This window comes from Nannospalax galili, unplaced genomic scaffold (genome assembly GCF_000622305.1).
Source record: "Nannospalax galili isolate Female #2095 unplaced genomic scaffold, S.galili_v1.0 scaffold142, whole genome shotgun sequence".
In the NCBI taxonomy this organism is placed as follows: Eukaryota; Metazoa; Chordata; class Mammalia; order Rodentia; family Spalacidae; genus Nannospalax; species Nannospalax galili.
The window spans coordinates 813,306-837,405 of NW_008348793.1; the positions used below are offsets into that span (position 1 = coordinate 813,306).

The window sequence follows — 24,100 nt, forward strand, 5'->3', positions numbered from 1 at the left end:
TTATTTTAATGGGAATAGTTCCAGTTTTTCTCCATTTAGAATGATATTGGCTGTGGGTTTGTTGTATATAGCTTTAATTATAATGAGGTATGTTCCCTCTAGTCCAATTCCCTCTAGGATTTTTGTCCCCGACCGCTTTCCGTCTCGCCGGCAAGAACGACGCGGGAGGACAAGTCAGGATCCTTCTGCAGCAGTTTATTTGAAGACTGAAGACCAAAGACGCCGAGAAGTGGGAGAGCTGTTGCTTATATATGCCCCAAAGGTCCCATTTATGATGTATAAGAAGCGGATTGGTTGCTGGAGATCATAAGAAGCGGATTGGTTGCTGGAGATCACGCCACGGGAGGAGGCGAGGGAAAGCAGGCTCTTGTGCACGCCCCTTATGGGTGTGGCAGGATGTTTACTTTTAAGAAGGTCCGGATACCGGCGCCATCTTGTAATGGCGGCGGAGGCTGTGGCTCTCCACACTCCACCCTGAGTTGCATAACTCACAACTCACACCTAAATGTTGCAATTTCCTTTACTTCATGGCATCATCAACACAACAATCAGGTTTTAAGTTCAGTGATAGCAGCGTGGAAGCTGAAAGATTTAAATACTGAGAACCTGCCTGAAAATCAACATTTACCAATAATTAACGTTTACCAATGTATCTTTTACAACTTACTTGCTATCATTATGAATGCTGAAATATTTCCACAATTTTGGAGTAAATATTTCTCCCAAAATTAAATTTTTTATATCAAGCAAGATATAGTGGAATACACCTTTAATCCCAGCACTCAGGAGGCAAAGGTAGGTGGATCTCTGTGAGATTCAGTCCAACCTGGTCTACATAGCAAATTCCAAGCCAGCTGGGGCTACACAGTAAGACCCAGCCTTTAAAAACTCTGGGGGCTTGAGAGATGTCTCAGCAGTTAAGAACACTTGCTGTTCTTTCAGGGACCTGGATTCAGTTCTCAGCACCCACATGGTACCTAACTACTGTCTGTAACTCCAGTTCCAGGGGATCTGACACTCTTTTTTGCTTCTGTGGGATATTGCACACATGTGTTGCACTTACATTCATGCAGGCAAAACACTAACACACACATAAAATAAAAATAAAAATATATTTTTTAAAATCTGCACCGTTAGCAGCTGAAGGATCATCTCTCATTAACTGGTTAAAGAGATCCCCATATAAGTCTTTCACTGTTACGGAATACTGGTGCACAAGGTAAGCTTAGTCCGTCGCATCACTTTCAGAGCTGGCAGGCACTCCTATTTGGGGGAATTCATTTCTATCTTGACAGGCACTCTCCCCTCCTTTTCTGGAATCCTTAACACAATTGCCTGTGATGATCCAGGTCTGGCCTCTAAGCCCAAGTTTTTCCTTTGTCTGCCTGATTGATGCACAGTGCCACAGCTACACTTTCAGTGATGGTAATAGTAACAGCTCCAGGACTCTATATCAATTTTCTGTATTAGTTCTTTTTCCTTACTGTAACAGAACACCCACGGAAGGCTAGCTTTATAAAGAACCTCACAGTCTTGGAGGCTGAATGTCTAAACAGCATGACACCAGTTCTGGCAAGGGCCCATCCCCATCCCCACTCCCAGCAGTATCTTCTGTGCAAGATGGCAAGGGCATGTGTAGAATAAAGAAACTACATCATGAAACAGAAAGCCAAAGCATCTGGGACCCACAGTCTCCTTCCAAGGTCCTGCCTCCACTTAACCTAAGGACACCCCATCATGCCCTCCTAAAGGTTCTATAGCACCACTGAGAACCATGCTTCCAGCAGCAAACCTTTGTATCTTCAAACAGACCCAAAGCATGATAAACTCCTATTGGAAATTGGTAATTTTGGAAACATCTGTGTAAAATGAATACATTTGAAATATATTTTGAAGTTTCTTTTAATATTATTTACTTTATGTGTATGAGTGTTTTGTCTGTATGTAGGCAAGTGCACCCATGTCATGAAATGCCAGTGTAGGCCGAAAGAGGGTGTCATATCCCCTGGAACTGGAGTTATGAATGGTTGTTAGCTGCCATGTTGGTGCTGGGAACTGAGCCTGGGTCCTCTGCAAGTCCAGCCAGTGTCCTTAACCACTGAGCTATCCTCTAGTCCCAGGCTTTTGAAATATTCTTAACCAATACTGCATTTCTCTGAATCATTCTATATCAAACATTGAAGCAGGGAAGTGAAGTGCAAAGACAAAGCTTTGGAAATGAAGCAATTTGATTTGTAAATCCTTGCTTCCTTGGTAACGAAATATATGAAAATACTTTTTCATTGATGTTTAGATATGTATGTAAAACTTAGGTGACATGAATCATTGACTACATTTTAATTTCAGTTTTATTTAAAGTTATCTTTATAAATAAAGAATAATTTTGTCATTAGGGAAATGAAAAAGTGACATCCGGACTAGATTCCTTTTAAAGGAGCAAAAAGGTCATTAATTTACATCTCAGCTGGGTGACTGAGAGTAAGTGACTATTTCTTTAAATATTTTAATTATTATTTTTATGTGTATGTATGTATTGTCTACATGTAGATAAGTGCACCTGTGTTGTGCAACGCCCACAGAGGAGAGAAGAGGCTGTCAGATCCCCTGGAACTGGAGTTACTGACAGTTGTTAGCTGCCATGTAGGTGCTGGGAGTCGAACCTGGGTCTTCTGCAAGAACAATTAGTGTTCTTAACTGCCGAGCTATCTCTCCAGCCCAAGCAAATGACTATTTAGTGACCTAAATAGGATAAAGTAATGGAATCTTTCCCAGTTTTAGAGTCACCCTACCAATTACAACTCAAAATATAAATTAAGCCTATGATTTATTAGAAACACTGAGACTGATCAGAGGTTTTAGAAGAGAGATATTTAGTATTCTGTTCAATTCGTTCAAAAGCTAAAGCCTTCAGGTTTATACTGTCTGTGTGCTTCCCTTGTTTTTCTGAGTAAGTTCCACACTAATTACACACCAAAATCTGATATACCCTTATATTTTTGTATATTGATTTCTTCCCAAATGAGAGGTTTATGAAAGTGATATTATCACTTTCTATTATCATAGAAAGTGATATTATTAAGAATGAGAAGGTGGGCTGTGGGGACAGCTCAGTCAGTACAGTGCTTGCTGAACTAATGTGAGGACCTGAACCCCATTTCAGCATGCACATAGAAAGCCAGGCATAGTGGTGTGCACTTGTACGGTGCTGGGGAGGCAGAGACCGGAAGCTCCCTGGGGCTTGTAGGCCCTCCAGTCTATTGTAAAACAGTGGGCTTCAGGTCCCAGCGAGAGACCATAGCGCAACCAAACACGATGAGGCCAGAGAAACAGCTCAGAAGGTGAAAGAGTTTATTGAGCAAGTCTGACAACCTCAGTTAAATCCTTAAGACCCACGTGGAAGGAGAGAACTGACTCTTGAAAGTTGTTGTCTAATTGCCACATGGTCTTCATGGCACACAGTTGCCTACAGTCACACAAACATATTAACACACACACACACACACACACACACACGAATAAGAAGGAGGAGGAGGAGAGAACGGAAGGAAGGAAAGGAGGGAGGGCGGGAGGGAAGGAGGGAATGAAGGGAAAGAATGTAAAGAAAAAAATTTTAGGAAGGTGAATGGCTCCTGAAGAATAGCCACAGTTGACCTCTGGCCTCTACACAAAGTGTGAACACACAGGAGTGTGCACCCACATACAATCAAACATACCACAAAGAGTGAGAAGAGTTTCATGCGAGGAAGAGCACACTGCTGCTGGTCCTGAACACATGAGAAGACATAAGCTTTGAGAACAGGATGGAAACACCATGAATGGCAGAAGCAGTGATACACCCCAGCCAGGCATCAGCTCTACTGAGGACCATCAGATCCTGCAGACCTACATGCAGCGAGGCTCGCAGGCCATTCTCTTGTTTGATCTAACTTTTCACAAAAAGTTGAAAGTTTAAGATAAAATATAAAGCTTAGCCTTGCTTTGAGAAATGTGCCTGAGGCATTTAAACAGTCAGGACTCTTTCTAAAATGGAATAAATGACCCCATTTAACTAAAGCTCATGGAAGGAATGCACAGCATCTAGGATTTTTTGGGGGGAGGGGTTGTTGTTGTTGTTTGTTTTAAGTCTGAATTAATTGGTTTGAGTTCTTTTGACCTTATAGTAAACAAAATAGATGAAAATCAAAAGTCCCTATTTATGGCAGAAGCTTAAAATCAAACAACACTAACAAGCTGATTTTTTAAATAACAAACAAATCTTAAGAAATCTGATGTTGACATCTGTAAATGCTATTTCTGTTACTGATTTCATTGTTTATTTGGAATCTAAAACTTCATAATTTTCTTACTTCAAAGGAAGGAAAAAAAAACAAAAAAACCAGAAAGGCAGAAGCTGTTTCTCCTTACGTAAATTCATGAAATCTCTGACATTCTGCAGAGATTTACAGGCTAATCACATTGTTCAAGAGAATTCTTCAGTTGAGGGAACAGAATCTCTGGCTAAAACTCAAGATACTTTTACTGAAGTAGACAGGTCTCTGACAGGTCTATGACAGGTCTATGAGAGGTCTGTGACAAGTCTATGACAGGTCTGTGACAGGTCTTGATCACCTATAAAGACACAAAATTAAATTAGCATATATGTTTAACAGTTTTAAGTTTTAACAAAAATATTTTTCTCATTTTGTTTTGTTTTTTTAGGTTTTATAACTTAACTTTTCTTCAGAATTGAAATAAGAGATTATGGTTTTGTTGTGATGACTGTGTTATAGCTATTAGGCTCAAAGAGAATATTTCATTCTAAATTTACAAACCAAGTACTCTTTTTTTATTTTTAATGTAGAACAGGAAAAGCAGGCTTAGGAAAGACACTTGGTCAGAGTGAAAAGTTACTCAGTTCCCTGGGAGCTGGGATCAGCTCAGAAAACTTCCCTCCAGGAGCCATTTTGTTTATTATCTCTCTGAATAGGCTCTTGGTTTTTTCTTTGTTTTGATTTTAGCCCCAGAGCCACGCTTCAGCATCAGGGCTAAAATGCTCCTGACTTCAGGTTACAAGCATTCATCAATTTAGTCTACAAACTTTCTGAGCTTTTACCAAATAACACTGGATGGTGTGAGGCAGGCAAGGTAGAGATACAAAGCGAACCATTTCCCGAAAAATTTATTTTCAACTATGGTAATAATTTTTTTCCGTGTGTTAGAGAGTAAAAAGACTCTTGCCAGATATTATTTCATTTTCTCCTCAAAACATATTGCAACTGAGTGATGGGTCTAATTTGATTATCCCAGCAACTGACACAAGGTGTGACATAAAGTAGACGCTCAGTATACGTGAACTGAATGAACAACTTCATTTATATTTTTATGGCACAACTTTAACTAATCAACTTTCAGGGGATTTTTATCAGTAAAGAACAGTGACTAGCTCACAGTGGAATGAGATGTGTCTTTTGCCTCTATTCTAATTTGCATATATATGCAATTTGTGTGCATTGATTTTTTTTATATATTAAGTTTTTTAGCATCTTTCGTTGCAATCACTTTATATTATTTAATTTGCTATATTCTCAGAAACTGATCACAAAACTTAGCAGAATAATATGAAAAGAAACACTTGACATAGGGTACATTTTCAAAAATTTTTGAAATATTTTTCAATTTGAATTGTATTAAAATTTTTATCAAGATTAAAATAGTTTATGAAACAAATTCAAATAGTAAAATAATATTTGAAATAGATCACAGTATGTAACACCACATTAGGGCTATGCATTAATTTAAAAAAAAAAAAAAAGCCTGATTTGTAACATCTTTTTTAAGGCCAAGAGCAGATCCAAACTGCTGAAAATGAGAGTCTTTTCCTTTAGGTTTCTCAGAACTATGCTCTAGAACAAGGGCCCAATATTTGTTTTATTGAAACAGTATCTCCAGCATGAAATGGGGAAGTAAAAGTCAGAGAATTTAAAGAAAATTTTGCTCTTACCAATCCCTTGACCTAGACCAAGGCACACAGTCATAAACATCAAATTTCTTATTGTTTGCAATAGGGTAAACACTGTTTACAGCACTCAATATATTAACACACACACACACACACACACACACACACATTCATACATTATTATAAGTCAAAGACATGGAAGGGTCATGAGGGATTAAGGTCATATGACCAGGTCATAAGATAAGCTCAGGGCTCAATGAGCTTGTCTCACTGGATAACTATAAGATTGATGTTTTGTTTGCAAGGTTAGGTGAAAGTCATGTGTCCAGAGTATGTACATATTGTAAAAGTAATTCCTACAGTAGACAAATGAATGTCTAAATGTTCTACAAGCTTCCTGACCTCATTCATTCCCACTGTACAGGCACCCACTTGCTGGGCCTGCTGCTGACACCATGCTGGGCTTTAGAAATACAGTCATGAGGAGGGCAAGCACAGTTGCTACCTCACAGAGTTGATAGTCAAGTCTTTGCCTCGCTTTGCTTTTAATATACACCTTTAAGAAGGGGTGGCTAGAGTCCATTTTCAGTGTGTGTGTTTTATACATATTTAGTATTTTCACTTCTTGGGAAGAATAGAGGTTTTTAACATAGCTCTACAACTACTGAAGGAGGCTAATTTGCTCTAGGATGGGAAGTAGGTGGTGATGCATCTGTCCCCTTATGTGGGAACCTATACTTCTGTTTCCTGTACTGCTAAAAGCAAGTATTTTTTTTTAAGGTGCTTTTTTTTTTAATTTGTTATTTTTATTTTATGTATATGAGTGTATTTCCTGCATGTATGTGAGCACACCCGTGTCATGCAATGCCATGGAGGTGAAAAGAGGACTTCGGATTCCCCTGGAACTGGAGTTAAGGACAATTCGTAGCCACCATGCAGGTGCTGGGAATTGAACCCGGGTCCTCTGCAAAAGCAGTCAGTGCTCTTAACTGCTGACCCATCTCTCCAGCCCCTAAATGCAAGCATTTTAAGGTATTAAAATATTTTAGGACATGAAAGCCTTTTCTTAAATAATTAAATGAGATGAAGCTAAAAGTTCCCTGAAGATACTGTATTGTAAGGAATTGTGAACTTTGTTTTGCATTTATTTCTTCTTTTAAAAGTACATCAGTATTTTGCCTATTTAAGCATATCAACCATGCTAAATAAAATATGCATAACAATTTCAAGCAAACAATAAGAATAACACTCAATACTCAGAATTTTGTTTTTTAGCTTCAAATCATTGTTTTCCAATCTCAATCCAACAACTCTTCTAAGAAAAAAATTCCCTCACTACATAATTTAGAGGTTCTGCATAATATATGTTCTAGATGAATTAAAGGCTGTAACCAAAATAATTCAAGATTACTATATGCAACTTTTTACTCCATAGCTTTCACATAAAACTTTGTTCTTACTCTGCTAATTCAGTGCAAACATAAGACACGTGAATATTCAGGAAGAGAAAGAAGAATTCACTAATGTCATTTAGAAAAGATCACAAAGCTCTGAGAAGGTGACTGTAATACAGCTGCTTGGATAATCTTCCTCTTTAGGGTTGATTAAGCAGCTACGTAAGTACACAGATCAATCTAAAATACAGTTGAAAATTAGAAGCACGTTTTATTTTTTCACATGGGTAACAAGAAAAAATAGATGAAATTTTGTGTCAGATAAGTTTTAAAGCTTGGTAAAAGTAAGGGCAAAGGTTTGCTTTCCTAGCACCACCGTCACTTTTCTACATGCTGGGAAAGGTCCCAGGGACATTTCTCCATTTCTCCATTTGATTTGAAATGGCAACAGTGATGCTTGTCACACAGAGTATCTCTGATGCTTGAATCTGCATGTGTGTATAGGTAGAGAAATAGATACAGAACTTTATAATTAGCTACCCAAATGTTTTCATTTAATTTTACAACATGCATATTTTTCCTGTTGCTAAAGAACACACTCAACATCAAAATTTCTTCCTCATCTTCGATTTGGCTCACCAACCTAGTTTGTTACTTACCAATGCTAAAGTGGTTTGAAGTATAATGTAGGCAGTAGACATAGGAAAGAAAAATTAGCAGATGTTCCCCTAAAGAATGCACACATTTGGTGAAAACTAACATGACTTTCTATAAAAAAATGTTTGCAATTATGTTTAATTTTAATTTTCTCTTTCATTTACTCTTTTTGATATATTCATTCTGTTAAGGAAAGTTGGGTAAAATCCAAAGAGATATAAAAGCTTTCCTTTTACTCAATCCTGAGAGCTCAATTTCCTTAATTTAGATCATTTGTTGCCTCTAATCAGATCTTTAAATGCTTGTAAATGTTCTTGACTTTGCATAATGTGGACTTGAAACACTAAGGAGCAGTATATAGATTCAAATTTGTAAAAATAATTTTTTAAAATGTTTGAATTATATTCAAATGCAGTGCTGTTAGAATGTTGGGGATATTATGCCCCCTTTACTAAGCCTTTGCAAATTTGGTGCAAAGTTGGCTTGTTTGTTGAAGAATGAATAGAATTATTTTGTGATCTAAGAGTGATTGCCTTCTTACTATATAAATACATCTTACACAGAGAGTAATATTTATATTTGCCAAAATGTAGAGAACTCAATTTTATACTAAGCTGAAATGATCAAATCAAATATAGTAAACCTGGAAGGTCATGGTTGCCTTTAATCCCAGCACTGGGGAGGCAGAGGCAGAGAGATCTCTGAAATCAAGGCCAGCCTAGTTGACATAGTTTCAGGAGACCCTATCTCAAAATCAACAGCAAAAATAGTACACCCATTTGATGTCACCAGTATTCTGCTTCAATTAGAAAATTTGATGTAAAGTAGTAATGTAATAAGATAAAGGTCATAATATATTGTTAAATGAAAATTTCAAATCTGGTTTGTTTATTATTTATTTATTTATTTATTTATTTATTTATTTAGTTTTCTGGATTTTTGAGACAGGGTCTCCCTGTAGCCCCAACTGGCCTGGAACTAACTATGTAGACCAGGCTGGCCTCGATCTTTCCCCACCCCAAGTGCTAGGATTATAGACATGAGCCAGAATGCTGGAAAGTCCATATTTTTAAATTCTAATTAGCATGCTCTAAGTCTTCTTTCACAGCACTGAAGCTATCTATGATTTTAATTTATGTTTATCACCATATATCTGCATGTAAATAGATTGGCTTAGTTATTGAAAAAAATGAGAGGAAAACTTATAGATCGTTTGTTGCCTCTAATCAGATCTTTAAATGCTTTCAAATGCATTTAAACATTACTGTACTTATAAATGACTTTAATTTTTGATTAGAAAAATGTGTTGTTTTAAGAAATAATTACTGATATATAGAATTTTAAAACTACACTATAGCTGGGCGAAGTGGGACACGCCTTTAATCCCAGCACTCTGAGGCAGAGGCAGGCAGATCTCTGAGAGTTCAAGGCCAGCCTGGTCTACATAGTGAGTTCCAGGACAGCTGGGGCTACAGGGAGACCTTGTTTCAAAAGACGAAAGAAACAAAACACAACGACAAAAAAGCCCTACGCTATAATGTTAAATAAATACTGTATTTTGAAATTCCTAAAAATAGCAATAGCATTTTTCAACAATGAACCCACTTTAGACACCAAACACGTGTGCTTTCAGGGTCCTGCGTTGGTGTTTGAGATGTGTCTTGTATATCGGGGTGCTCTGCGTACTCGACAGAGTTTGCTTGTCCAAAATGTGTAGTTTTTCTAATTCGGTATTGCAGCATTGATCTAGTTTCTTATTATTAGAGTCTTATATATTATGACATCATTTTAGACATCACAAATACAGAATAAAAGCAAACTATCATTTTACAATATTTTGTTCATAGCAATGAATCAACTGTTTCAGTTTAACATGGAATAGCATTGCATAAAATCATGCTATAAATAAACAGTCTAGTAAAAAGTAAAAGATCTAAAAATATTCCTGGGTGCTTAAACTTCTTGCACAGAACAATTCACCAAGAAGTATCTTTCAAAACGATGGAAATAATGCATAAATATATGACATTTTTCTTATGCACATTCCCAAAATCTGGCTTATAAAAGCAATTTAGATATGAGAAGTATTTCTACTAAGTATACAAGATATCATCTGCAAATAAGTTTAGCTCTTCATCATGTGTATCGACTACTCAATTTTTGACCCTGTGACCAAATCCCTGGGAGACTAACTTTAAGGAAGAAAGACTGATTTTGGCTTTTGGTCTCAGAGGCCTCGGTTCTTCATGGCAGGGATGTGTGGTGGAGCAGAGCAGTGCGTTATGGAAGCCAAGAAGCAGAGAAAGGGACTACCCAGGCCAGCCAGGGCACCATACAGCCCCCAAGGACAAGCCCAGTGTCCTCCTTCCACTAGCCAGGCCTCATGGCCTATGTCTGACCCCCTCCAATAATGCCTGTGTATTGTACATCCTCCAAGGGTCGATTCTGTCATGTGTCAGAGCCCTCATGGACACCTCTAGGCATACTTTACCGATTTCTTGAACACATGTCACCATACACAGGCATGATTAGTGTCTACCATCTGTTTCAATATATCTTTTAAATGATTTCAGAATGTGTAATAAATGTATAAAATGCCAACTTAAACTTGCAAAAATTAGGGCTAGTTGAGTAATTGTAATGAATGCATTTTAGTTGTTGAAGATGTTGTTTTGCAAGTCGTTAATTAAGCTTCTAAAGCCTAGGGATAACATAGGTTTGCTTGGTCTCTTCCCAACAATTACCATGACTGTCCATTAAAAATGAATAAATGGTTCCAAAGCAAAGTGCAAACTGGAGGCTAGTTTGAGGAAAAGGGAGGCAGAGGGGAGAAAACTGCCAACTTACTCAGTTTTAAGGTGGGATCATTGAATAGCCAAAAACTAACTTAAAAATGGGTTTTGACTCTTTAACCACTGAAAGGATAATAAAATACTGAAATGGAGTAAGTAAAATAAGAGAGATAGATAAGGTCCAGGAAGAAGGAACGAGACATAGGATGTGTAATCTAGAACATTCAGCTGAGAGAAATAGTGGCAGGCAGGAAGGGAGAACTGGGGCCTAGAAGATATAAATGAGAAAGCACATTAAGCAGTGAATGAATGGGTGGGAGGATGGTTGGGTAGATGACAGATAAATGGATAGTCAATAGGGAGATGGGAGATGACAGATGATGGATAGATAGAAGAAAGAATGATAGGTAGATGGCAGGCAAATGGTAGATAGATGATACATAGGTGATTGAATGATGATGCATAGATGGAACAAATGATAGATAATAGATAAATGAGAGATAGCTAATATTTTATGAACTTTTAGAAAACTTCACCAACCACTCCTGCATATACGATTTAGTCTCATTATAATTCTGAATTAGAAGACTGTCTCCACTTCACAAGTGCAGTTCAAGCACCGTGGTTGTCCCTACAGCACTGAGGACAATGACCATGTCAGCCACAGTGATGGCTGCTGTGGAAGTAAGAGAAGAACAGCAGCAATAACTGCCCCACACTATGCTGGTCACTACAGCAACAGCACAAATGAGTTATTCAATCCTCAGAACAGAGCTTTGAGGCAAGTACTACTATCCTTACTTTAAAAATTATAAGACTCGGGCTTTGAACGTTTAGTGACATGCCCCAAAGAGGAAAAGAGTTAGATCCAGAATTCAAGACCACCTACTTCCAGGCCTGTCCTCTGCATAACTGCACTATAAGTTCCTTATCTGAAGTTCCTTCCACAGGGACCAAAAGAAAAAGACTCAGAGCGTGTACCTAGGCAGTGCCTCTGAGCACCAGCTGCAAAGAGAAGACCCATTCTTCACTGTAGCACGCTCGCCTGTCTTTTCTTCCCTTGCCCATCCTATGTCCCACCCTTGTAAAGACAAGCCGTCACCTGGCCCAGTGGCCCTGGCATCAGTTCATCTTTCTACCCCTGTAGCTCAGTATGAAGATCCCCCAGCAGGCCTATTTTTCAGTGCCATGTAGACCCGCATGTTATGCAGCTCAGTCATGCATACCATGGGGCTGACTCTGGATAATAAAGAAATGATAGAAAAAAGAATTAGATACCTACATTTCAAAAACTATTGGTGAGGTGAGCTGAAGTGTGAGATCAGAAGCTTGCTACCTCTGTATTTACACACACTCAGTTGTATTCAGACGAGGCACACAGTCTTCAGGTGGTCACTGAACAAAATGATAGCAACTCAGAACGTGCTTCCAAGTATTCTACTCTTAACAAAGCAAAATTTAGTTGTGGACCTATATATACTACAGGAAAGGGTCTGGATGGTAGAGTGAAAATGAGAGGCTAGTTTGTGTTTGTACATTTAATTTAGGGTCCTTTTGTCTGTGACAATATGCAAGACATTTTGCTTCTATTTCCTCATGTGCTGACCAAGATCCTTTTCCAATCAAGCAGTGCTGTTTATACTTGGCTGAGGTGGACACTCAGTTTTAAGGAGAGAGAGAGAATAATTCAAATAATTAGAATTTAAATAAAAATGAGAAAGTAAAGGAGAAGAAAGAAAAAAAAAATCTAACAAATACTCAAAGCCGGTGTCATTAATGCTTCAAAATGGATTTAGTGTAAGTGGTAGTACATTGTGGTGGTTGTTACTGTAAGAAAACACTTGGCATAAACAACTTTTTACTGGCCTATGCTTTTGGAGATTTCGCTTCATCGTGGTGGAGAGGGAGCACAGCAGTTTATGTCACAGAAGCCAGGAAGCACAGAAGAGGCTGCTCAAGCAATCTGACTTTTTCCTTTACTCTTCTGTTTCATCCTAATCCCAAGACATTGTGTGATGCTGTCACATTCGGGGCAGATTTTCCCCCTAGTTAATCCTGCTTGCACAGTCCCTTGAAGACACACCCGGGGGTCACTTTACTAATCTCATAAGTGCGTCTCCATCCAGTCCAATTGCCAGTCAAGATTAGTCATGGTGGGGACTTGGCTTGTTTTTTGAAAGAAAGGGTCAGTTGGGCATTTACTTACTGGAGCTATCTTCTTTTGAATAACAACCACTACCTTTGGGGAGTATTTGGAAGGACAAAGCTCTATCTGAGAAGCCAGTGTTTCCGTGTGTTCTCACCAAGCTTCATTTAGAATGAGGATCCTTCTTCTGAAATTGGTCCCTAGGGGGTGAAAGGAGATATCTTACATATTATAAGCCAGCTCCTTTGCACACACTATTAAGCTTTTCGTTGAGCTTCCTTTTCTCTAGCTGATGCTTTTTAATGATTTATTGTGGGCTAAAAGCTAAGTACATGTATGTGTTACGTGTGGTCTCAGCGTCCTCTGCTCTGCATCATTTGAGCCTCTGGATGCAAAAGGAAGGTTTTTGTGGTGATTCTTTCTCAGTGCCATTCCCAGACTGATACGTCTTCTTAAATTCTGTATTCCAGGCCCTGCTTGACACTCAGAATCTTTTGCGTGCTCAAATCACAAATTTTACATTCAACTTGGGATTTTCAGGGAAATTTTATCACACAGGTAAGGCTCCTCTGACCACTCTATTTGGGACCGCACTTCCCTCCTGTCCCCACTTCCTGCATCTTTTATGTCCCTCCCCTACTTTTCCTCATAATCATTTAGCTCCATTTAGCACACTATTTTTAACATTTAGAAAATGTTAATGGTTCTAAAGTTTATGGTATTTTTCTAATGACTCTCCTTTCTACTGAACTATAATTTTGATATATCCATAAATAATAAACGTAACCTTCAGTGAATTTTCACAAGCTATGCACAGTCACGTAACTCTAAGACAGATCAAGAAAGAGAACACTACCAGAAGCCCGTCCGTCTTTTTCCCTTATAGTCACTAGCTCCCTCAGAGAAAACTGCTGTCCTAGCTTCCAATGCCTTGTTAGCTCCACCTAGCTTTGACCTAAGTAAAAGAATTCACTAGTATCCAGCTGTTGTTGTTGTTCAACGTTATTTTTGTTGCACCGATACGTCACAGAGATTGTAATTCACTGACCTCTTATTCTGTAGTAGTATTTCATTGTCTGAACATTGTCTTTACTCATTCCACCCCAGCATAGACGGTTGGACTCTTTCCAATCTTTGGCTTTTCTTAAATCATCCCGTTAGGACATCTTCATCCCTGTCCTTCAGAGGACTTAAGTATTCTTTCCTGTTGGCTGTCAGGTGGCAGTGAAATTGCTCACTGGTACACACATGATCATCTTTAAGAGGAAATGCCCACTGATTTTTCAAGGTGGTTTGTCCACTGTGTGTTTCCAGCAGTGTGAGCAGTGCTGCTGTTGCATGGCCTTGCATTTCATACTGTTTTACTTTTAAAGTTTTAGCCTTTCTGTAGGAATACAGAAATTCACATGGTGGTTTTAAAGTACATTTTTCTGCAGTGAATAGGAAGTGAGCTTCCTACAATGTGTACTGGCTATTTGGAGATCCTCTTTTGAGAAGCAATTGTTTGTTTCTCTGTTTTCTCGTTTTTTATTACTGATTTGCAGCGATTTCTAATCTATTCATAACGATGATTTCCCAGTTCATGTGTTCTTTCTTTCACAGTCTGTGTCGTTCTTTCCCTCTCGTCATGTTTTTGGTTAACAAAAATATTTAAATTTTAATATTCCTCAATTTATCTTTTCTTTTCTAATCACTTTTTGAATCTTGTTTAATACACAAGATCAGTTGTATTTTCACATACCATCAACAGAGTTTTGGAAAGTTAAATATATATAAAGTACCCACTTACTATTCCATCAACAAATTTCAAAGAGTAAGTCTAAAAGTTTTGCAGTTTCATGAAGTGTAACTTTAAAAAGCCTAAATATGTCCAAGGATGGGAATACTCAGTATTTACCAAGTCAGTCCTTCCAAATCGAACTATAAGCTTAATATGATCTCAGTCATAATCATAACAAGTTCTTTGTGGACGTTAATAAACTGATTCTAAAATTTATATGAAAATACAAACAGCCAAGAACAGTCAAGTAATCTTGAGGAAGGTGAACAAAACTGCAGTGGTCTCACTAGCAAACATTGTTATTAACTATAAAGTCACTGCAAGTAACTGTGATGACAAGGAGCAGATGCAGCCGGAAGGGGAGCGAGGTGGTTGCTCCTCTCTGACAATGACACTTGGTGCGGTGGGGAATGGTCCACACAGGCGTGCTTATCTCCTCTCTGACAGTGACACTCAGTGTAGTGGGGCACAGTTCACACAGCATCTCATCTCTGACAGTGGCGCAGTGGTGAAAAGGTCACACAGGCATCCTAGACTCAAACAATGTTTTCTCTGACAGTACCTCATTGTAGTGGGTGGAAGGACAGGCTTTCCAGCACTTGCTGTCAATAGCAGAACTTTATGGTGAAAAGACAGTAGCTTGATCCCTAGCTGAGAAAACACAAAAATACATTCCAGATGGATCACAGATTTATAATTTTGTGATATGCAAGGTTTCTTAAACAGTATGAAGTGTTTCTCATGAAAGGATCTCCAACGTGCAGAAGTTCAGTGTATGCGTCTAGCAATGTGAGCTATGGCTCTACTACATTTCACTATAAAGTTTTCAAAGAGCCCCCAAAAATAATTTTTGTAGTCTCTCCCTAAACAGACCTTAATTTCAAGCTGTTAGATTCTTTGACATCTGTGAAAACAGGAAATTAAAATGCAGGTAAGGAATCAGGATAAAATCAAAGATATAAGAATATATATAGTATGTTTGAAAGTGGTTGTGTTAGTTAGACTGTCACTGCTACAAATCCTGCAAGAAACCATTTGATGGAAAAGGATTTATTTTCGCTTGCAGTTGCAGAGGTTTTACCCACAGTTAGTTACATCATCATTTCCCGGCCTGTGGTAGGGCAGAGTGTCATGGTGGCAGTATGTATTAGAGCAACTAATCTCATGACAACCAAGAAACAGAGACAGACATAGCTAAAATTCCTCCTGGGAGGCACAATGACGTCAGGCCCTGTCCTCCCTTGGTCCCTTTGACAAACTGAGGTCCAGTTTTGCCAAACTGCAGCCTAGGAAACCATTGAGTTTATTGAGTTTACTTACAGAGCAATGGGTGAGAGTTTATTCACAGGAATGTGGGTGTTACCCTCCTAAGGACGCACTGCAAAGTTTCCATCCAGGCATGGATAATGACTTCCTTACAGTGCACAATATGGTGAGAGAGCCGCCACCCAGCTTTCTCAGCTTATATACCCTTAGCCCCTCCTGGTCATGGAACTGGGGTTCTACTGGTTGGTTTTGAGGTGTGGCTGACTCTCCCTACCCCTTTCTTGCAGAACTAACAGTCAACAAGTTCGGCCATGATGATCTTAGTAGGTACAACCAAGCTTGGGAAGAAGGCATCGGTCCATAGTTTTCCTGTTGGAAAACTGTGTAGCTTTTAGACTTACTCTTTAAAATGTGTTGTTGGAATAGTCTTGTGCAACAGAGGAAAGGGACTAGGGGGAAAATGTACCTGAGAAGCGCATCTCCAGTGACCTAGTTCCCCCTGCTAGGCCCCTCTGCTTCAAGCTCCTACCACCCCCACAAATAGCACCACCCACTGAGGACCAAGTCTTCAACACATGAATCCATTGGGACATTTCATATTTAAACCAGATGGTGATTATAGGAAGAGCCATAGAAACAAAACCAGCACAGCCCAAACCCACAAAAGAACTGTAAGAAGACAGGCCACGCAAGTAAGAGGCCCTCAGTTTTCTTACTTCAGATACATAATACTAGAAGTGACTGTCTTGCTCCTTCCTCCTGAGTGCTGAAAATGTCTCTCTTTCTTTTTAATCTGCGTACTTCCCACAGCTCCAGTAAATGTGGTGTCTTTAAACCAGAGGAAGCACAACACAGGGAAAACCTAAAACCAAGGTTTCTGAGGTCTTGTTACCTGTGTGTCACAGAATCATTGCCAGGGATGTCTAGGACCAGTAAAATTACTTTTCGTGGGAATAAATATAAAATTTAATTCTCGGTCTTTCAAATTAGATGTTATAAAATTTAATTAGAGTACATCATCTTTCTTTGTAAATAATTGGTTCCTTTTTCTTTTGAAAGCTCTGTCCTTTTGCCCAGTCTTGAAAGAGAAAAGCAGTACTTTTTAATGGAAAATTTTTCTTTCATAAGAAAGCCTTTTCTTGTTTGATTGATTTTAATTTTAAACTTGAAGGACCTTATTTTGAATATAGAAGGGCCCAGAAGTCATATAGCTATTTATGTCTCTACCCTCAATTAATCAGAGTCCAATTTTCCACTGAGCTTCTACTGTTTAGCAATCCTTGGTTAGGATAATTAAATGGAAAAAGACTTCCCTATATCTATGGGTTAGTAAGGCTGAAATACTTCACAAAAACACCAGAAAGCAACATCTATAAATTCTGATTATAACATAGAAATAACTGAAAATGTTATAAGCAGTATAATGTTAAATTAATAAATTCTGACCCTATTTCTGGAGTCCATATTTGGCCAGCTAAAAATATCTAAGGGCCCTGAATTTGGAGTTGCTTAATTAAATTAAAATTCAGGATGACCCTCAACATTTTCCGTGACTTAGAACAAGCTGCTTGTCCTCTCCAAGGATCAGTTTCCTCAGGCTGTAAAATGAGTCTAGCTGTCACCCTTACTTCGTAGGGATGTTTTAAGATTTCAACAACACAGCATTATAAAGCATTAGGACTATCTTAACATAGTAAAGTCTCAAGCAGTGCCAGTTTTTAATATAAAATCAAAGAAGGATCTACTGCAGAGATAAGGTTTTCAAACAGATGAATAGCAAAATAAAGTTAACCTGACAGTAACTTTATTAGATTCAAGCACAATTTTGTAATAAGGAATTTGACTTCTCATTTCCCTGTCTTCCTCCAGTTCTGACAAAGAAGGCCAGAATAATCCAAATATAAGCAACTACATTTCAGTTGTTTTATCATAATGTTTAAAGTAATAAAACAGACACTTGCTCTCAATATAATTGATTCTGAGTTGAAGTATACCCAAAGTGAGATCAAAGGAAATCGGATAAACAAAGCTATTAAGAAAAAAAAGAAAGACATAAAATTATGCTTACTGTAACTTCAGATAAACCTATGAGATGTCAGAAATCATTTATCTAAACCCAGCACGATTCCAATACATAAAGTCTTAACTGCAAACCTAACCATGGTATTCAGAGAAGGGGGACTAATAAACTTGAGCTATCTTTCTAAAGAACTCTGAGTCCTGTTGCTCTCTCCTTATTTAGTAAACTCTGAGCAAAAGCTAGCTAGCAGATGAGGGAAGACAGAGTTATATGTGACAAGGGGCAGCGGAAGAGGAAACACTTCACAAAGTGTCCCAGTTCACTCTACCTTGTAGCTAGGGGGGTAGAAATTGGGAAAGGAGCAATCACTGAGAGACCCCAAAAGACTTCTATGTCCACTGTGATAAATGAAGCAAAACACTAACTTAAATGACATTCTATACTGAGACCATGAACAAATTATTAAATTATTTCATTGTACAACACGTTTTATTTTATTGTATAACACATGTCAAAATAATTTACTGCTGTTAGTTCACAAAATACAAGACTCAATTGCATGACATTATTACACCCTCTTCTTTACTCATATTCTTATTTGTAAATTACTCAATATTCTATTTATCGCCTATTCTCTCCAAACTACAGCTTGTATAAGACACTGATAACTATCTAAAGCCTTTGAAAATGATTAGCTAAGAATGGCTTATTATTAAACATGATGTTTAATACCACTTTTCAAAGTTTTGGGGCTGGGCTGGAGAGATGGCTCAGCAATTAAAAGCAGGTACTGTTCTTGTAGAGGATTCAAGTTTGGTTCCCAGCACCCACATCAGATGGTTCACAATCACCTTTAACTACAGCTCCAGGGCACCCTCTTCTGGCCTCTGGGACACCTGCGTGAACATGCACATACTCATACACAGGCATACACATACTTAAAAATACAAACCAATATTTTTAGAAATGTTTGTTGCCGTCTCTGATTGTTGCCTAGTAGATTTTCCTTTGCTACATTTTAGGTTCAACGTTCTGTATGTGTGTATGATAGCGTAAATGGTGTCTTTTAAATAGAGTACATGGTAGACGATAGATGATAGATATAGATGATAGATGCAAGTGGAATTACTGAATAATCATTTCTGCTCCTGCTCCTGTAGGAACAGAAGAAGAAGATGAAGGGGATGATTGTCTGTTGGGGTCCGTGGATGAGTTCTGGTGGTTTCCTCATATGTGGAGTCATATGCAGCCCCACCTCTTCCATAATGAGTCATCTTTGGTGGAGCAGATGATTCTCAACAAAAAATTTGCCTTAGTAAGTAACCCACTTTGACTGCTGTGCTGAAATTTGTGTAAGTGGTCAGAGAAGCAGCAAGGACTTTGACCTGGAACTTCCTCTAGGCTTTCTGCACGGGCTCTCTTTAGGCAGTTTTTTTCAGTGGCCATTGGAATCTTTATATTACCTTTCCATGTGTGGCTCTTGAGCTTGTACTCTACACTCATCACTGTGTTTAATGCTCTGAGGGTCTAGTTTAAAAAAGACTTCACAAAATAGAAGACTCGATGGCATTGCCTTATGGTTAGAACTCATAAGACCTGTCTCCTGTCCAGAGGAAGTTCCTGCTGTACTGGGGAGGCAAAGTATATACAGTAAATAATTCTCTAACAAAATGAAATGTTCTATGACCTGATATCAGAGTCTTTAAGAACACAAAAGCACCAGTGCAGAGAAGCAACTGTCCTCAGAAGTGGTGGATAAGTTATTGTGAAAATGGGATTGGAGCCAGGTGTGGAGGTGCATGCCCTTAGTCCCAACACTCAGGAGGCAGAGGCAGGCAGATCTCTGTGAGTTCAAGGCCAGCTTGATCTAAATAGTGACTTCCAGGAAAGCTGGGGCTACAGGGAGGCCCTGTCTCAAAAAGACAAAAAGAAATAGAAAAAAAGAAAATGGGATTGGGATTGGATCCATTTTGAAATTCAAACAAGATTTAGACGTCAGAATGAGTTGGAATGAAATGAGACTGGGATAAAGGAACAGATAGAGGGTCTGGAGAGATAGCTCAGTGGTTAAGAACACTGACTGTTCTTGCAGAAGACCCAGGTTCAAATCCCAACACCTATATGGCAGCTACAACTGTCCATAATTCCAGTTCCAGGGGATCTGACAGCCTCTTCTGTCCTCCGTGGCCATTACAGGACACAGGCGCACTTACCTGCATGCAGGCAATAAACACATACACGTAAAATAAAAATAATAAAATTTTAAAAAACTACAAACTACATTTTTTTTCTTAAAGATATACAAAGCCAAATTCTTTATAGGTAGCAATTAGAGAGTACATCTACTCTCCACAACAAACAGTTTCAAGGGCACCTTTCTTATGTACTGAGATTTTGTCAAGAAAGCATGTGTAGGGCTTCTCAACACCAATATAATGAAAGTATTTTGACAATATTTGCAAGCTTCTGTCAAGTAGAGAGCTGCCTTTTTACCCCCAAATATAAACAGGAATAGTAAAGATCATGTAAAATCAAATAAATGCTGCCCCATGTTGTAATACAGCAGAAAGTTCTATCTAGGTGCCGTAAGTTTTACTGCCGCTATGTCCCGAAGGCTGCGGAGAGCAGCAATGTTGGTCAGCAAGAGGGAGTATAGTCAACAGATGGTTCCAGGTGCTTCACGAATCTACAGAGAGCAAAGAAAGGAACTTGAGAGAAGCAAATGTGCAAATACAGTACAGTGAGGCATCAGTGACCTAAAGAAAGTGGTTATTGTCCTTACTGGGGCTTTGATAACCTTCAGAAAACAGTGCACTGCGGTTCTGTTCCTTGAAACTAGAATGATATGTATAGACACCCAGGTAACCTATTGTTGCTTGGGTGAATCAGTGGATGGCAATATTGTGTTCATAGTTAGAGCAGTTTTAAATGCTTGAAAGTGAACCTAGTAACAACAGGCATGTACAAGACTTTATATGCACTTCTCATAATTTCATAAGTTGAAAGAACAACTCAGAATCAAAATTTTATAATTTTTAACTTAATCTAAGTATCAAGCAAAGATTTACGAATGCCATTCCTGACTATACACTGGAAACCTAAATTATATTTCTTAGGCAGTAGCAAATAGTCATGAAGGGTCATAAGAAATATAACCCCCCCCAAATTATTTTACAAAAGAAATAAAGCCCAGTATATTGTTTTAATATCGTCAAGTGGATTTCTTTAATTAAAGCAGAATAGATGAAGGGAGAGAAAGACTGAATTTCCTTTAATCCCAGCACTGGGGAGGCAGAGGCAGGCAGATCTCTGTGAGTTCGAGGGTAGCCTGGTCTACATAGTGAGTTCCAGGCTAGCTGGGGTTACAGGGAAACCTTGTCTCAAAAAGACCAAAAAAGAAAAAATAAATAAAACCCGAAATTCAAGTCCTCTGATATAAAATGCCCCCCCCAGGCCTCCTCACCCCTTTTACAGCCCAGTTCACAGGCGTGAGTCTCTTCTATTGGGTAATTCTTGGGTCTGGCAGGCCCTCTTGGCACTGTGAGGGAAATGGAGAACTTGCGGGGTGGATACTAGGAAAATCTTTCCCTTAGGTTTCCCAAATCCCCAACAGAGTCTCTAAAATGACCCAGGAGACAATCTGGGGCTAAGAAGCTTTCCACATGACTGAATCGTATTTATTATTAGAATAATAAGTAACAGAAACCACTTGAATTCAGTGGAAACTATTCTGGAGGAAATTTGCCTTGACTATCTACTCATTAGAGGCAATAAACAAACAATTAACCTGTGCTAGTGCCTCGTTTCTAAACTGGGCTTTATCCTTATTTTCTCCATGAGCTTGTGGAGTTTTCACATGAATATGAATGTTTTCCAATGAGAATACTGAAAAAAAAAATGTGCAAAAAACGTTACAGGCTGCCTTGCGAGCCAAAGGGTATTCAAGCGGGAGTAGAGACATATGCAAATGGGTGTCAGAGTGAAAGATATTTCAAGTGCCCTTTCAAATAAGAGTCTGAGCCTGTGATCCTGCACTCCCAGCCTGGTCTTCACCCTCTGCACCAAAACACCTGCCTTTTTTATTGAGTACGAGCAAGTGTGTCTGGACTGTTATCCTTCTGCATGGTGTGGACCCTTCAAGTTATCTTTGAAAGCTCTGTCTGATGGCTTATTGTGATACATCAGGCAAGTCCTTTAAGCAGACTTACAGTTGGTAGCCTCAGTCATCAAAGGGAATTCAACTTTACAGACTGATCAGAGGGAAAAAAATTAATGACTAAATATAAGCTAATTCAGAAATTAATTTTTTAAAAGATTTTTAAGGTATCAACCTTGAGTTCAGGATCAACTGTAGCATTAATGATTGGCCTGCCACATACCATAGTTTGGAATATCTATTGTATGGCTTTAAAAGGAGACTAAAATATCACTAGAAAAATAAAACAATACTGCACTTAAACCTCAAAAGCTCATCAAGCATACATTTTCTCATTTCAAAAATTGGACCCAAATTTTGGCAAATAGCTTAAGAGTTTAAATTTTAATGGTGAAATAAGTAGTATTTTTTTATCATAAAACTTATCGGCCTGGACCGTATGGTGTTAACATTGCCATAGGTGATTTGATTAGAATTAGTTGCAGTGAAGCAATATTCCTGGGAACAAAAACTCTTACAGAGGGTTGGGCCCTTGATTGTATCATATCATTCTTTCAAAAAGAGTTCTATTTCCACAGTTTTTTCCCAGATCGGCAGAATTCACTAATTTACATTAGGTGGACTGTCTATTGTCAGTAACACAACTTTTCAGATTAGCAAGCATATTAACTTTTCAAATATGGAAATAAAGATTATAACATCAAAATATAATTTAGAATATGTTGAAAGACTTGCCAGCATAAGAAATATGTGATCATCTTTCAATTAGTTTGTTTGCCAGCAAGAGAAGAAAAAGTCCTGTCATTTGCATTTTTATTTCTTTACTAAAAGGCACATTATATTTTCATCTTCTGTTATTATTAAATGCAAAGTACAATTTTAGCAGTTTTAGAAATAGAGATCCAGTCAAGATGAAGAATCTATTCTGAGTTGATAGACCACCTTCTCAAGTAATCAGAGCACAATTTAAGAATGTCACTGGCCATAAATCAGAGCAGAACGACTAAAATATCTAATCTACTCCATAAAATGAATGTATGGATGCATGAAGGAAGGCAAGAGATCAAAGATTAAAGGATAGGTTATCAGGCTCATGTTCAGCTTCAGAGTGCTGGTATGCCATGCTAGCTCCTACAATATGAAATGTGAGAATGGTATTACCCTAACCTCACTACCACCTCACATCCTCCCCCAAGACATTGCAAGCCTTGCAACTACTCAGCAACCCAAGGGTCCATGGCATTAGTAAATATTTTGAGAACGCTGAATATATCACCTGAATATCATAAGTGTATTTTAAGACTTGGAAGGGACTAGACTCCGTACATTCATAAAGGGAATCACAGAAGGAAACAAGGAGCAGTGTTTTTCTTGTAGTGAGTGGAAGCAGAATGGCATTTGTATCTAGAAGCTCAATTAAGTTAAAATATAAATAGATATTTCTTCAAGCTCTTAACTTAATTGTGACATTAAAATGGAGGTTTTATCATCAAGAGACAAGTGACACTGAAAAGACAGATTCCTACAGGAAGAGGGGGGTCACAAGTGGTTATGAACCACCTCATGTGGGTGCTAGGAACCAAACTTGGGTCCTCTGCAAGAGCAGTGAGTGCTCTTAACCCATGAGCCATCTCTCCAACCCCAAATTAAAGCATTCTTAAAAAATACTATTCACGTTATAATTTTTACATTTAAACCTGGTGACTTTTTAATTCCTTAGTCTACATTTTTTTAATTTGGTATGTAGGCTTTTCCTTTACAGCCACTTTTTACTTTTTTGAGTCAAGGTCTCACATAGCCCAGGCTGGCTTTGAATGAGCTATATAAAACAATCTTGAATTTTGAGCCTGCCTGTTCCTCCAAAGTAAGTGCTGGGATTACAGGCCTGCACCACCATACCCCACTTTTTTTCCTTCCTTCCTTCCTTCCTTCCTTCCTTCCTTCCTTCCTT

At 38.4% G+C, this 24,100-nt stretch overlaps 1 protein-coding gene across 9 annotated transcripts in view; it reads left to right on the forward strand.

The window, feature by feature from the left end:
• Ndst3 (N-deacetylase and N-sulfotransferase 3) overlaps window positions 1–24,100 on the forward strand; it is a 176,097-nt gene that overhangs the window by 59,866 nt on the left and 92,131 nt on the right. For all 9 annotated transcript variants that reach the window (XR_003851561.1, XM_029569831.1, XM_029569829.1 and 6 more), the window contains exons 3-4: window positions 13,398–13,485; window positions 19,154–19,308. Coding sequence is in view for 8 of the 9 variants with exons in the window: in XM_029569831.1 (XP_029425691.1) it covers window positions 13,398–13,485; window positions 19,154–19,308 (243 nt within the window). In the remaining variant the exon portion in view is untranslated. The remainder of the gene's footprint in view (window positions 1–13,397; window positions 13,486–19,153; window positions 19,309–24,100) is intronic.